General features: G+C 47.7%; 2 protein-coding genes and 1 pseudogene across 7 annotated transcripts in view; 1 reads left to right on the plus strand and 2 right to left on the minus strand.

Annotated features, from left to right (window-relative positions):
* The window catches only part of LOC127576570 (zinc finger protein 229-like), a 60,797-nt pseudogene that overhangs the window by 47,139 nt on the left and 283 nt on the right, over positions 1–13,375 (minus strand).
* The window catches only part of LOC127576545 (zinc finger protein 239-like), a 257,965-nt gene that overhangs the window by 31,566 nt on the left and 213,024 nt on the right, over positions 1–13,375 (minus strand). The window contains exons 1-2 of one of the 6 annotated variants that reach the window (XM_052027070.1): positions 1,082–1,562; position 832 (exon numbers count right to left, since the gene is read on the minus strand). The exons of 4 other annotated variants lie outside the window; for them this stretch is intronic. In XM_052027070.1, the coding sequence (XP_051883030.1) occupies position 832; positions 1,082–1,551 (471 nt within the window). In that variant the 5' untranslated portion in view covers positions 1,552–1,562. Of the gene's footprint in view, positions 1–831; positions 833–1,060; positions 1,563–13,375 lie in introns of those variants that run through there. One more of the 6 variants, XM_052027078.1, reaches the window with a different exon arrangement.
* Positions 1–13,375, plus strand: part of LOC127576544 (zinc finger protein 585A-like) — a 59,331-nt gene that overhangs the window by 10,664 nt on the left and 35,292 nt on the right. The window lies entirely within an intron of this gene.

Below are 13,375 nucleotides of genomic sequence, written 5' to 3' on the forward strand. Positions count from 1 at the left end.
GCCCTCTCTGACTGCCCCCGAGCAAAGCTCGAGCACCTTTTTTTATACCTTTTTTCTTAGCTCAATTACATTGTTACAATCCATCATGTTCTCTCTTATCTTCACAGTTTCATCCTTCAACATTTGCCTCCTTTCACAGTTGTCTCCTGACTCACGACCATTTGTCTTTCGCCACAGTCATTTCCTGACTCAATCGCAGGGTGCCCCAATTATTTATGCGCATTGGGAGTACTGGTACTAGGCTACAGAACTATCAGTTATAAAACAATACTAGGCTTATTCGCTACAAGGCTGACAGTTATAAAACATTACAATATGTCTCTATTATTTATGAGTTCTGAAACTCGCTGGCACCCGGCTTATCAGTTATGAAAACCAGCAGCTACGGAACTGCTACAAAATCATTAGTCACACTAGCCCTAACGACCATTAGCAACACAATAGATCAACAGTGTCTTCCTAGGAATGGGCTAACCATCTGTTTAATGAGCCACACTAAATCAAAAGTGTCTCCCTAGGAATGAGTAACTATTTCTTTAATGAGCGATATGTTTCCTGCACTAAGAGTTTCCCGCGCTCAGGCTGGAGAAGAAGGAGGCCCAGCGGCCATCTTAAACACAGAGCAGACTATGAATAAAAAAAATGCATAGCCTCTACTTTCCATATATTCTGTAGAGGCTGGTGTGGAGCAGAAACACTGGAAGGCACCAGATAGGCTGAATGGCCTCTCTTTCTACTGTTCATTGTGTGCATTGCAGAGACAGGAAGGGCCTTAGATAAAGTGCTTCAAACAGAACTGATTTATTTAAACAGAGATCCAGAACATTGAACTCTAATTCAGTTAAAGAGATTACAAAAGAAAATCAGCTTTGCCCAATGACCAGGGTTCAATCCTGGGTGAGATCAGCAGCGTCGACAGAATCCATCCTCCATGAACGCCTACAAGACTTGTGAATTTGCGCTGGATTTGAATAGCAGTGATGGTTGTACATTGAGCAGACAATGTGGTTAAGCTTTCTCCGCAGTATGAATTTGCTGGTGTTTCAGCAGCTGAGATGACAAAGGGAATCCCTTCCCGCACTCAGAGCAGGTGAATGGCCTCTCCCTGGTGTGAACATGCTGGTGTCTCCTCAGGCTGGATGACTGACTGAATCCTTTCCCACACTCGGAGCAGGTGTACGGCTTCTCCCCAGTGTGAACTCTCTGGTGCGTTATCAGGTGGGAAAACTGAGTGAATCCCTTCCTGCACTCAGAGCAGGTGTACGGCTTCTCCCCAGTGTGAACTCGCTGGTGTGTTATCAGGTTGGATAATTGAGTGAATCCTTTCCCACACGTTGAGCAGGTGTACGGCCTCTCCCCAGTATGAACTCGCTGGTGTTTCTTCAGGTTGGATAAATCAGTGAATCGCTTCCCACACGTTGAGCAGGAGAACGGCCTCTCCCCAGTGTGAAATTGCTGGTGTGCCTGCAAGTGGGATGACTGAGCAAAGCCCTTCCCACACTCCGAGCAGGAGAATGGCCTTTCCCCAGCATGAACTCGCTGGTGCGTCATCAGGCTGGATAACTGAGCCAATCCCTTACCACACGCTGAACAGGAAAACAGCCGCTCCCCAGTATGAACACGCCAGTGTGTCAGCAGGTGGGATGACTGAAGGAAGCCCTTCCCACACTCAGTGCAGATACACGGCCTCTTCTCTGGGAATTTGTTGGTGCATCAGCAACTGGAATGACCGAGTGACTCCCTTCCCACACTCAGAGCAGGTGAACGGCCTCTCCCCAGTGTGAATTTGCTGATGTTGTGTTTGAGATTCCCATAAACAAATCCTCTGCTTGTTGGATCCTGTAAATGAAATTTACAAAAGTCATCAATAGGTACAGGACAGTATTTCAGCTGAGATTTTAGTCTCTATAGCGAGCTGTTATAATAATGACAAACATGAGCTTGAGGTGTCATCCCGAAATCAATTTCCCTATCTGTCCGCTGTAAATAACACAGTGCCATGAGGTCGATTCGAACAAATACCTTTATTAGCAGTGCACCGCTAGGAGCACTCACTAAGAGTCGCTTCCTGAGTTCTCCCCGTACAAAGGGGTAGACAGAGATTTATACAGGTATTGTCACACACACTTTAATGAGTCAGGTGCCGGAGTTCTTGGTTGAGCAGGAAACGGACAAAGGGCTACTGCAGATGGACAAAGAGCAGCCTCACACCACAGGTTCAGCTAATCATTTTGCAATCGGGTGAGACAAAGGCAGGTATCACCTTCATTGTTTGAGACAGCCTTCCCATTTCCCGTTAAGATTGACCATCATCTCCATAGTCAAGCATAATGGGAATCCAATTAAGTTCCAGACACAGCAATTACCACACAGCACCCAGCCCAGGTAAGCAGTGGTGTGGCTGTTCTGGCCTGTAGGACACTTTTTAAATCAGTATTTCGAGCAGCCATAATTCTCATCCATCTTAAGATATCAATACAGTTATAGTTTATTAATCCTACACCTCCTCATTGGAACAACGTCATCTTCCATCTGGGAACATTGCAGCATCTAGACTGGCATCAAAATCTCTGGTTGTCTTTCCATCTATAATCAGAATGGGCCATTTCTGCCACTTCCCTTTGTTCTACCCGTTGCCTCCAACACCTACTCTGCCACTGAAATTCAACGTGTTTTCTGTCTTTCACTGTTAAAAGGGGTATCAAACCCAAAACATTCCCTCTTTCTGCAGATGGAGACACAAGAGACTGCAGATGCTGGAAATCTGAAGCGATACATAAGGGAGCTGGAGGAACTCAAAGTGGGTCAGGCAGCATCTATGGAGGGAAATGGACAGTCAATGTTTTGGGTCTTGGTGATGTTGGACTTGGCGATTGTATTGGTTTATTATTGTTACTTGTACCGAGGTACAGTGAAAAACGTATTTTGCATTCCGATCAGACAGGTCAATTCATTACACAGTGCAGTTACATTGAGTTAGTACAGGGTCCATTGAGGTAGTACAGGTAAAAACAGTAACAGTACATAGTAGTGTGTCACAGCTACAGAGAAAGTGCAGTGCAGGTAGACAATAAGGTGCAAGGTTACAACAAGGTAGCTCATGAGGTCAGAGTCCATCTCATTGGGTAGGGGAACTGTTCAATAGTCTTATCACTGTGGGATAGAAGCTGTCGTTGAGCCTGGTGGTACGTGCCCTCAGGATCATTGAACATGAAGGGTCGATGATTGGACTCACTTGTTGGAGATTGTCATTGTGTGGCAGTTTTGTGGTCCAAATGTTATTTGCCACTTAATATTCCAGAATAGAAGTGTTGGATCCCATCGAATATCCAGACAAATTAGAACACGTTCTCAGTGGCAGAAGGAGCTGAGGACATTGAACATTAGTTGAGTTGTAAAATAACCAAAAGTGACAAGGGTTTTTGTTCCTTCAACACAGTGTTAACTGACACAATTTAGCCACATGGGAATGACGTCTTTTAGTAAAATTTTCACTCCTGTACTTGCTTTGTTGTTGACCGTCGGAAAAGCCTCAATGTATTTACTAACCATATCAAGGATGACTAATCAGTACTTATAACAACGTACCCGCGGTAATTCAGTAAAGTCCGTTGGTAATGTCTCAAATGGTCCCCCAGGGAGGGGATTCCTTTCTCTTTCACACTTAATTGACTTGCCCGGGTTTACTTTTTGACAAGTCACACACCTCATTGCTTTGTTTCTAGCTACCTCTTCCATACTTGGATTACACCATGTTTTAAGCAGAACCATATACATTCCCTCCTTTCCGAGATGAGTATCAGTGTGGAGTTTATCAATAAGGAGGGGTAACAAAGCATCAGGTGCACATATCTGGTCTGCCGGCGTCGTCCAGATATGCGTTACAGGGTGAGGGCGGCAGTTATGCCACCGCCACAATTGGATTTCAGAATCAGGGGCGTCCCCCTGAAGTTTCAAAATGTTGGAGATATCTGGACTTCGAGGAGTATCCTGCAGTAATAAGGCGCATGTTTCTGTGTTCACCTCCCACCCATGTCCTGCTGCTGCAGCCTTTGCCACTGCATCAGCTTTGGCATTACCTTTGGAAATGGGAGTGTCATCGTCCCTCTGTGCGGCACACTTAATTACGGCCAATGCAGAGGGCAACTGAATTGCCTGCAGTAAATTCTCTATATAAGGTGCGTTGGAGATGGGTTGGCCTGTGGAGGTGAGAAAGCCCCTTTGTGCCCACAGAGCCCCGAAGCCGTGGGCACCCCAAAAGCATAATGTGAATCAGTGTAAATATTTGCTTGTTCTCCCGCAGCGAGGATGCATGCTCGAGTAAGGGCAAAATGTTCAGATTTCTGAGCAGAAACAGCAGGTATCAGTTTCCCTGCTTCGACCTCCGAAGCAGTAGTGATGGCATAACCAGCCTGCTTTTCCCCTATGTCCGAAACGGATGAGGAGCCGTCCACAAAAAGGGCTTTGTCAGGGAGGGGTAGCTCCTGATCAGTCAGGTCCTGTCTGGGGAAAGTTAAGAAATCACTTTGGGACAGGAGTGAGGGGCTTCGGGCAACTCGTCTAGTCGGCTGGTGACAAACGTTGCCGGGTTAACTGTGGAGCAAAAAGCAAAAGTCAAAAGGGGGTTCTGAAGAAGAGCTACCTCGTAGCGGCTAAGTCTAGCCTGTGTGAGGTGCTGTGTACAGTTAGTAGTCAAGAGGGAGGCGATCATATGGGAAGTATAAACAGTAACGGGCTGTTGCAGGGTAATATTGGCAGCGGCCGTGACCATAGTGTAGACAGCAGGGATGGCTTGTGTACAAGGGGGGTAACCCTGCGCGACAGCATCAAGGCGGGTGGAAAATTAGGCAACCGGACAGCGTTTATCACCGTGCAACTGCGTAAGTACAGCTGTGGCACGGTCCTCTATAATGGCAACGTACAGCTGGAAAGGGCGATCATGAAGGGGCCTCCCCAAAGTGGGAGCAGAAGAGAGCTGTTGTTCCAGTTCTTGACAAGCTTGGAGCTGTTCAGACGTTAAATTAAATGTGGCCGGAGCCTTTGGAGAAGCTAGAGGACTTAGCAGACAGGTATAACATGCTGCGTTAGGGATCCACTGATGACAAAAATTAACCAAGCCTAAGAACTTGCGCATCCCCTTAGGAGTAGTGGGAGGGGGAGCTTGCACTATAGAGGTCGTTCTATCAGGCGTTAGCGTCCTACCCTTGGCACTGATCAGGACCCCAAGGAACTTAACCTGGGACTGGCCCTGTTTGACCTTGGTTATCGGGACAACATAGCCGTGTGAGTGGAGAGCATTCAATAAATAATTAGTATCGGTAAAATTGCCATCCTGGGTGTCACTGGCCAGTAGCAAATCATCTATGTATTGTCCGAGAGCGGACTGGCCAGGAAAATGAATATCGCTCAGTTGGCCGCAGAGGGTCTGTGAAAATATAGTGGGGGTGTGGATGAACCCCTGTGGCAGGCGGGTCCAGGTATACTGTCTATCCTCAAAGGTGAAAGCAAAAAGGTACTGCGAGTTCTCGTACAAAGGAATTGAAAAGAAGGCATGTTGTAGATCAATAATAGTGAACCATCTGGCTGAGACCGGAACTAAACTGAGGATTGTTGCAGGGTTAGGCACCACAGCATGAAGTGGGGCCACAATGGCGTTAATAGCCCGTAGATCCTGAACAAGGCACCAATCAGGGACTGCTAAGATTGGAGTATTGCAAGGAGACTGACAGGGGACTAAAATGCCTTGTTGGAGGAGTGATGTAATAAGGGGACGTAACCCCTGTACTGCCTCGGTCTTCAGAGGATATTGTTTGACTTGGGGAAGCTGTAAATCGGGTCTGAAAAAGATTTCTACAGTTGCTGTTTTCTTGTCTGGGGCTCCATTCATAATCATGTACGTCTCCTGGGGTTTGCAGGGAGACTACACTTCAACAGTCTCTCCCTGTCCTCCTCGTCCTGCCCTGGGATTCGGTGCCCTACTCATGGTAAGTTGTAGCCTACCAGGGGTCTTTGAGGGACCATCATCTTTTGGGTAGGACCTATTATAAGATTGTTCTGGTCTAGAATGATCTTCATCTGTATCTGAATTCATATCTTCGGGGTTGCTATTTCGCCCGCTCCCTGGGTGATTTAAATGCATTCCCTGCCCTGTGGGTTTGCTATGGGCCTGCCTGATTTTGGGTGCCAAGGTCTGATGATGGGCTCCCATAGTCTTGAGCTTCGTACCCTGGGGAGTCGTTACTTTCCTAGCCCCTAGGTTACTTACCAGGGGAGCTTGAAGGTTTCCCTCACCACCACTAGACCTAGTGCGACAAGCGATGGGGCCCGAAAAAAACCTCCCTGCTTGGTCGGTTTTCCTCAGCTCCCTGTTCCTCTGATTCTGAGTAGGTGGGAAGTTGGGAGGGAAATTGGGGATACAATGGGGGAACAGCCGCGCCCCGTTGGGGTAAGGGAAGGGCGGAGGCAATTACCTCTTCCATATTGGTGTCTTCCCCACTCTCAAAAAGTAGTTGAAGTCCAGACATGTCCAAAGACGCCATTTGCTTACCAGTTTCCCCCTTTGCTTTAATTCCTTTTTTATCATACAATTCACACAAGGCCTTAAGGACTATATATGGACGGGGTATACCCTGGTCATCTGTTATAGGCATATCCCTCCTTTTGGCATTTACTTCCCAAGAGATCTGTTTAGATTTCTCATTCAATTTCTCTGCCACCCCTTTCCATTTAGTAATGAGATCCTTCCAATTTTGCAAACAATTTGTTTTCCAAACCTCTGTTTCAATGTGCGTACATTTTTCTAAATCCCAAGTCCCTCCCAATGGCCAATTGTAGTCCCCCAATTTCTTGTTCAATCCTGCACTAATTTGACGAAAACTCTTTTCTGGATCTGGATTTTCTTTACACAATTTTCCCAAGGGTGTTTTAACATCCCCTTTGTCTAAAGTTTGACTCATTTTGTCACTCTACTCCGGCATCCACTTCAGATCCTGACCTTCGCGTGGGAGATTTCCCTTCTTAACAACCGGTCTAAGGCAGGATGCTGTTTCGGTGACTCTTATCTCCTCCCCCACTTCTCTTTTCCCTGAGCACTCACAATCTCTTACCTTCAACTCTTTACCGGGTCTTATTGGGGCCCGGTTTCTCCCATTCGTTCTCTTGTCTCACTAATCGTCAGCCGATGAGGCCTGCTTCGGTCACTCAGCGCCTAATCAGATTGTTCAAACCTTTGTCAGCAGACAGGGCCTGGTTACCCCACTCTGCGCCTAATCGAATCGTTCAAACCTTTGTCAGCAGGCAGGGCCTGGTTACCCTGCTCTGCGCCGAGCCAGGTTAATAATACTTAAATAAATAGGCCTTACCAACCGATTTCCCCTTCTTGGGTTCGATGAGTCCTAAGATCACTCCAGTCGGGGATCAAAGGGGGAGAGCTACAGAATCGCGGCTGAGAGGAGACCAGGGTCAAATCGCCCTGTGGGCCCGTCTCATCTCCAATCACGAGTTTCTGCCTCTTCTACTTACACCGATCCACTGCTGGGTGCCGTTTGGACTCCTGGCTGGCTCGTCAAATTGTCGAATTCGGTCGGAGAGAAGCCTCAAAAGACCACTGTTCTCGTTCAATCTCTTTATTACTTGATCCGAGGAGAGAGCACCAAGCCAGGCACCTACGTCTCGGATCGGGTGGTCTTTCAAATACATTGATCTACATACATTCTTATACTTTTTCAGAGGTTCAAACAATTACCATTCAAGGAATGATCATGCATTAGTCAGGCAGCATGGCACTTATTTTCTACATCGTGATTGGTTACTGACAAAGGAATTTACTTAAAAAAAGTTACGAAAGCTATAGTTCCTTAATCTTTTCAGACCATCTTGTTCCACCGGTTATCTTTGTATACATAAGGTTTCTCATGGTGGGCTCAGGGTTAGTTTAGTGGATCAAGAGTCAATTGTGCAGACTTGCTGAGACAGGAACTGATTGTACTGGTACTGTCGTACCTCAAGGTTGAAGAAAACAAGCTGAAGCTGAAAAATCTCTGAAGCAAGGCACTGCGAAGCAAAGCACAGCTATTTCAAGCAGTCTATGACAGCCATAGTGATGTACCCTTTAATTCACGTCTCAGGGCTCACAATCTTTTACTCTCCTAACCTTTCCTTATACCTTATACACATTCTCAGCTCTGCATCCCATAAATGTCCCTCTGCAATTTTCAACAATCCTCCACACTCTCCACAACACCGCCAACCTTTGTGTCGTCTGCAAACTTGCCAACCCACCCTTCTACCCCCTCATCCAAGTCATTAATAAATATCACGAGTTCGCAGAACCAATCCTTGTGGGACACCTCTAGTCACAGCCCTCTAATCTGTGTGCACTCCATCCACCACAACCCTCTGCTTTCTACAGGCAAGTCAATTCTGAATCCACACAGCCAAGCTTCCCCAGATCCCATGACCTTTGACCTTCTGAAGAAGCCTACCATGTGGAACCTTGTCAAATGCCTTACTAAAATCCATGTAGACCACATCTACTGCACTACCCTCATCAATCTGCCTGGTCACCTCCTCAAAGAACACTATCAGGCTTGTGAGACATGATCTGCCCTTCACAAAGCCATGCTGGCTGTCCCTGATCACACCATAATTCTCTAAATGCCCATAGATCCTATCTCGAAGAATCCTTTCCAACAGCTTGCCCACCACAGATGTAAGGCTCACTGGTCTATAATTCCCTGGAATATCCCTACTAACTTTTTTGAATAAGGGGACAACATTTGCCACCCTCCAATCCTCCGGTACTGCTCCCGTAGAAAACGAGGACTCAAAGATCATAGCCAAAGGCTCAGCAATCACCTCACTCGCCTCGCAGAGCAGCCTGGGGAATATTCTGTCAGGCCCTGGGGACTTATCTGTCCTAATATTTTCTAACAGCTCCAACACATCCTTTCTCTTGATATCAACATGCTTTAGAACATTAAACTTACCAACACTGTCCTCAGCGTCATCAAGGCCCCTCTCCTTGGTGAATACTGAAGAGTATTCATTGAGGACCTCACCCACTGCCACAGCTTCCAGGCACATCTTCCCACCTTTATCCCTAGTCGGTCCTACCTTTACTCCCGTCATCCTTCTGCTCTTCACATCAGTGAAAAATGCCTTGAGGTTTTCCTTACCCGACTCGCCAAGGCCTTTTCATGTCCCCTTCTTGCTCTCCTCAGCCCCTTCTGAAGTTCCTTCCTTGCTACCCGATATTGCTCAAGAGCCCCATCTGATCCTTGCTGCCTCAACCTCATGTATGCTGCCTTCTTCCTCCGAAACTAGATGTTCCATCTCTCGTGTCAACCATGGTTCCTTCACCCTACCACTCTTTTTCTGCCTCACAGGGACAAATTTATCCCTAGCATTCTCCAAGAGATCCCTGAACAACTACCACATCTCTTTCATACAGGTCCCTTCAAAAATGTCATCCCAATTCACACCCGCAAGTTCCAGCCTTATAGCCTCATAATTTGTCCTTCCCCAATTAAATACTTTAATGTCCTCTTTGCTCTAATCTTTGTCCATGACAATGCTAAAGGATAGGGAGTGGTGGTCACTGTCCCTCAAATGCTCACCCACTGAGAGATCTGTAACCTGACCTTGTTCATTACCTGATACTAGATATAAAATGGCTTTCCCTTTAGTCAGACTGTCAGCATACTGTGACAGGAATCCATGCTGGACACACTTAACAAACTCTGCCCCGTCTAAACCTGTGTCTGCGTAGGTTTCCTCCGGGTGATCCGGTTTCCTCCCACATTCCAAAGACGTACGGGGTGGGAAGTTGTGGGCGTTCAATGTTGGCACTGGAAGCGTGGCGACACTTGTGGGCTGCCCCAGAACACTCTACGCAAAAGATGCATTTCACTGTGTGTTTCGATGTACATGTGACTAATAAAGATATCTTAAATCTTAAAAAAAAGTAGAGTTAAACACCATTACTTTCTCCCCGAGGCTTGATGGATGGTGAATGTCACAGAAAGATACAGCACAGAAACAGGCCGACACAGTCCACAACTCCACACTGATCCCACTCAGCAAGGGCAATTTACAGCAGCCAATTGACCTACCAACCAGCATGTCTTTGGGACGTGGGAGGAAACTGGAGATCCTGGAAGAAATTCCCAGTCACAGGGAGAACCCCCACACAGCCAGGACCCAAGATCTGGATTGAACCTGGGCTCCTGTCACTGCAAGGTAGCAGCTTTATTAGCTGTGCTGCTCTAATATCTGGGACAAGACCCCTGCTGAGCTGTTGTCTTTGCCAGCAATCTGCTGAAAGTCCTGCAGGAAATTCCGGGGGAAGCTCTTCGCCCACAGAGTTCAACAATGTGGAACGTGTCACCACACGGAGGGATGGAGGTGAACCACAGGAATGCATTGAATGGGAAGCCGAATGAGCACAGAGCTCGTAGAGCTGCTGCCTCACGTTGACAATGTTCAATCCCTATCTCGGGTGTTGACTGTGTGGAGTTTGCACCTTCTCCCTGTGACTGTGTGGGTTTCCTCCCACGTCCCAAGAGGTGTGGGCTGAAAGGTTATTAAAGTACTGGAAATTGTCCCTAATGCGTGGGTGATGAGTAGAATCTGCTGGTGGTTGGGGTGAAGCAGGGTGTGGTCAATGCAAATGTGGGCAGAATTTTAAAAATGTATTAATGTGGGATCAGAGTAAATGACTGGTTGATAATCAGTGCAGACTCAGTGAATCAAAGGGCCCATTTCTGTGCTGTGTCTCTCTATTCCTCTGAATATTCATACTGGGTGAGATGGGAGGAGGCTGGTGTGGAGCAGAAACACTGGAAGGCACCAGATGGGCTGAACGCCCTGTTCATTGTGTGCATTGCAGAGACAGGAAGGGCCTGAGATAATATGTTTCAAACAGAACTGCTTTATGTTAATCATAGATCCAGAACATTGAACTCTAACTCAGTGAAAGAGATCACAAAAGAAAATCAACTGTGCCCAATGACCAGGGTTCAATCCTGGGCGAGATCAGCAGCGTCGACAGAATCCGACCCCCGTGAACACCTGCAGCACTTGTGAATTTGTGCTAGATTTCAGTAGCAGTGATGGTTGTGTATTGAGCATACAGCATGTTTAATCTTTCTCCACAGTGTGAATTCGCTGGTGTTGCTGCAGGTCAGATGAGGAAGGGAATCCCTTCCCGCACTCAGAGCAGGTGAACAGCCTCTCCCCGGTGTGAACTCGCTGGTGCATCACCAGACTGGATGACGTAGTGTATCCCTTCCCACATGTAGGGAAGGCAAAGGGCCTCTCCCCGGTGTGAACTCGCTGGTGTGCCAGCAAACTGGAGGATCGAGTGAATCCCTTCCCACACGTTGAGCAGGAGAACGGCCTCTCCCCGATGAGAACTCTCTGGTGCGTTATCAGGTTGTTTAACTGAGTGAATCCCTTCCCACACTCGCAGCAGGTGAACGGCTTCTCCCCAGTGTGAACTCCCTGGTGCGTCAGCAAATGGGACAACCGAGTGAATCCCTTCCCGCACTCGGAGCAGGAGAACAGCCTCTCCCCAGTGTGAACTCGCTGGTGTGTCATCAGGTTGGATAACTGAGTGAATCCTTTCACACACGTTGAGCAGCAGAACGGCCTCTCCCCAGTGTGAACTCGCTGGTGTGTCAGCAAATGGGATGACTGAGCAAAGCCCTTCCCACCCTCTGAGCAGGAGAATGGCCTTTCCCCGGCATGAACTCGCTGGTGCATCATCAGGCTGGATCACTGAGCCAATCCCTTACCACACATTGAGCAGGAGAAAGGCCGCTCCCCAGTATGAACTCATCGCTCTGTCAGTAGGAGGGATGACTGAAGGAAGCCCTTCCCACACTCAATGCAGATACACGGCCTCTTCTCTGGGAATTTGTTGGTGCATCAGCAATTGTAATGATCAAGTCAATCCCTTCTCACACTTGGAGCAGGTGAACGGTCTCTCTCCAGTGTGAATTTGCTGATGTTGTGTTTGAGATTCCCATAAAAAAATCCTCTGCTTGTTGGATCCTGTAAAAGAAATTTACAAAAGTCATCAATAGGTACAGGACAGTATTTCAGCTGAGATTTTAATCTCTGCAGCGAGCTGTTATAACAATGACAGACACAAGCTTGAGGAACAACGTCATCTTCCATCTGGGAACATTGCAGCATCCAGACTGGCATCAAAATCTCTGGTTGTCTTTCCACCTATAATCAGAATGGGCCATTTCTGCCACTTCCCTTTGTCCTACCCGTTGCCTCCCTCACCTACTCTGCCACTGAAATTCAATGTGTTTTCTGTCTTTCACTTTCATCAGAGATGCTCCTTTGTACCCCCATCTATCCCTCCCTCCCCCATCTATCTCTCCCCCAACCCCATCCGTCCCTCCCCCAACCAATACATTTTTTTTAGTTTCTTTTTTGACCTCAGTCCAAACTATAGCTGTTACCTACGATGATTTGGACATCAGCAGTGTCTGGAGACCGGTCCCAATCTCAGTTTCCCATCTGTGTTTCCAGACTGCCTGCAGAGCAAAGGCAAAGTGCTTTCTGCAGCAGAATCAATGGCTGCATTTATATTTCTCTTCAAAACCAGGACAAAGAGAACGTTTCCAATTGAGAATGCATCAGCAACCCTGGCCTCACCCTTAGTTTACAAACCTGTCAGTGATCGAGATGAATGAGAGCAGGTAGAGAGAGAGAAATCAAACACAAAGAGATATTTCATTAACTGTGAAACACATGCTGCAGCTATTGCTGGAACCACAGGCCTCGGCAACAGTTCTGGCCCACATTTCGCAGCGTGAACATTGCCTTGTCTCCAACTGCCTTTGTTAGTCTATTCACCAGAAAGGTGGATAAAACATAGAGCGAGGTTGGGGTTGCCTCAGTGAAGCCAATCAGAGATGCTCCTGTTACCCCTCATCCAACCGTCCGTCCCACTGCCCATCTATCCCTCCCCAAACCCCCCATCAATCCCTGCCCCCCACCTCCACCCATCCCTCCACCAGCCCCATCCTACCCTACCCCCAACCCCCATCCATCCCTCCCTCCCACTCCACCATGTATCCCACCCCAACCCCCATCTATTCCTCCCTCCCCCACCCCCACATCCCTCCCTACCTCACATCCCTCCCTAACCCACCCCCACACCCCTCACTCCCCCACCAGCCGTCAATCCCACACCCCCCACCCATCCCTCCCCCTCCCCAAAACCTCTCTGCAAGTTCCTTTTGCTCTCTCCCAGGTCTAACGGAAGGGTCTCGGACTTGAAAAGTTCCCTGTTTCTCTTTCCACAGACGCTGCCCTCACCTGAGGGCTTCCCGCACTCACTGGGTTTGCTTTGATT

This window comes from Pristis pectinata, chromosome 12, assembly GCF_009764475.1.
Source record: "Pristis pectinata isolate sPriPec2 chromosome 12, sPriPec2.1.pri, whole genome shotgun sequence".
NCBI lineage: Eukaryota > Metazoa > Chordata > Chondrichthyes > Rhinopristiformes > Pristidae > Pristis > Pristis pectinata.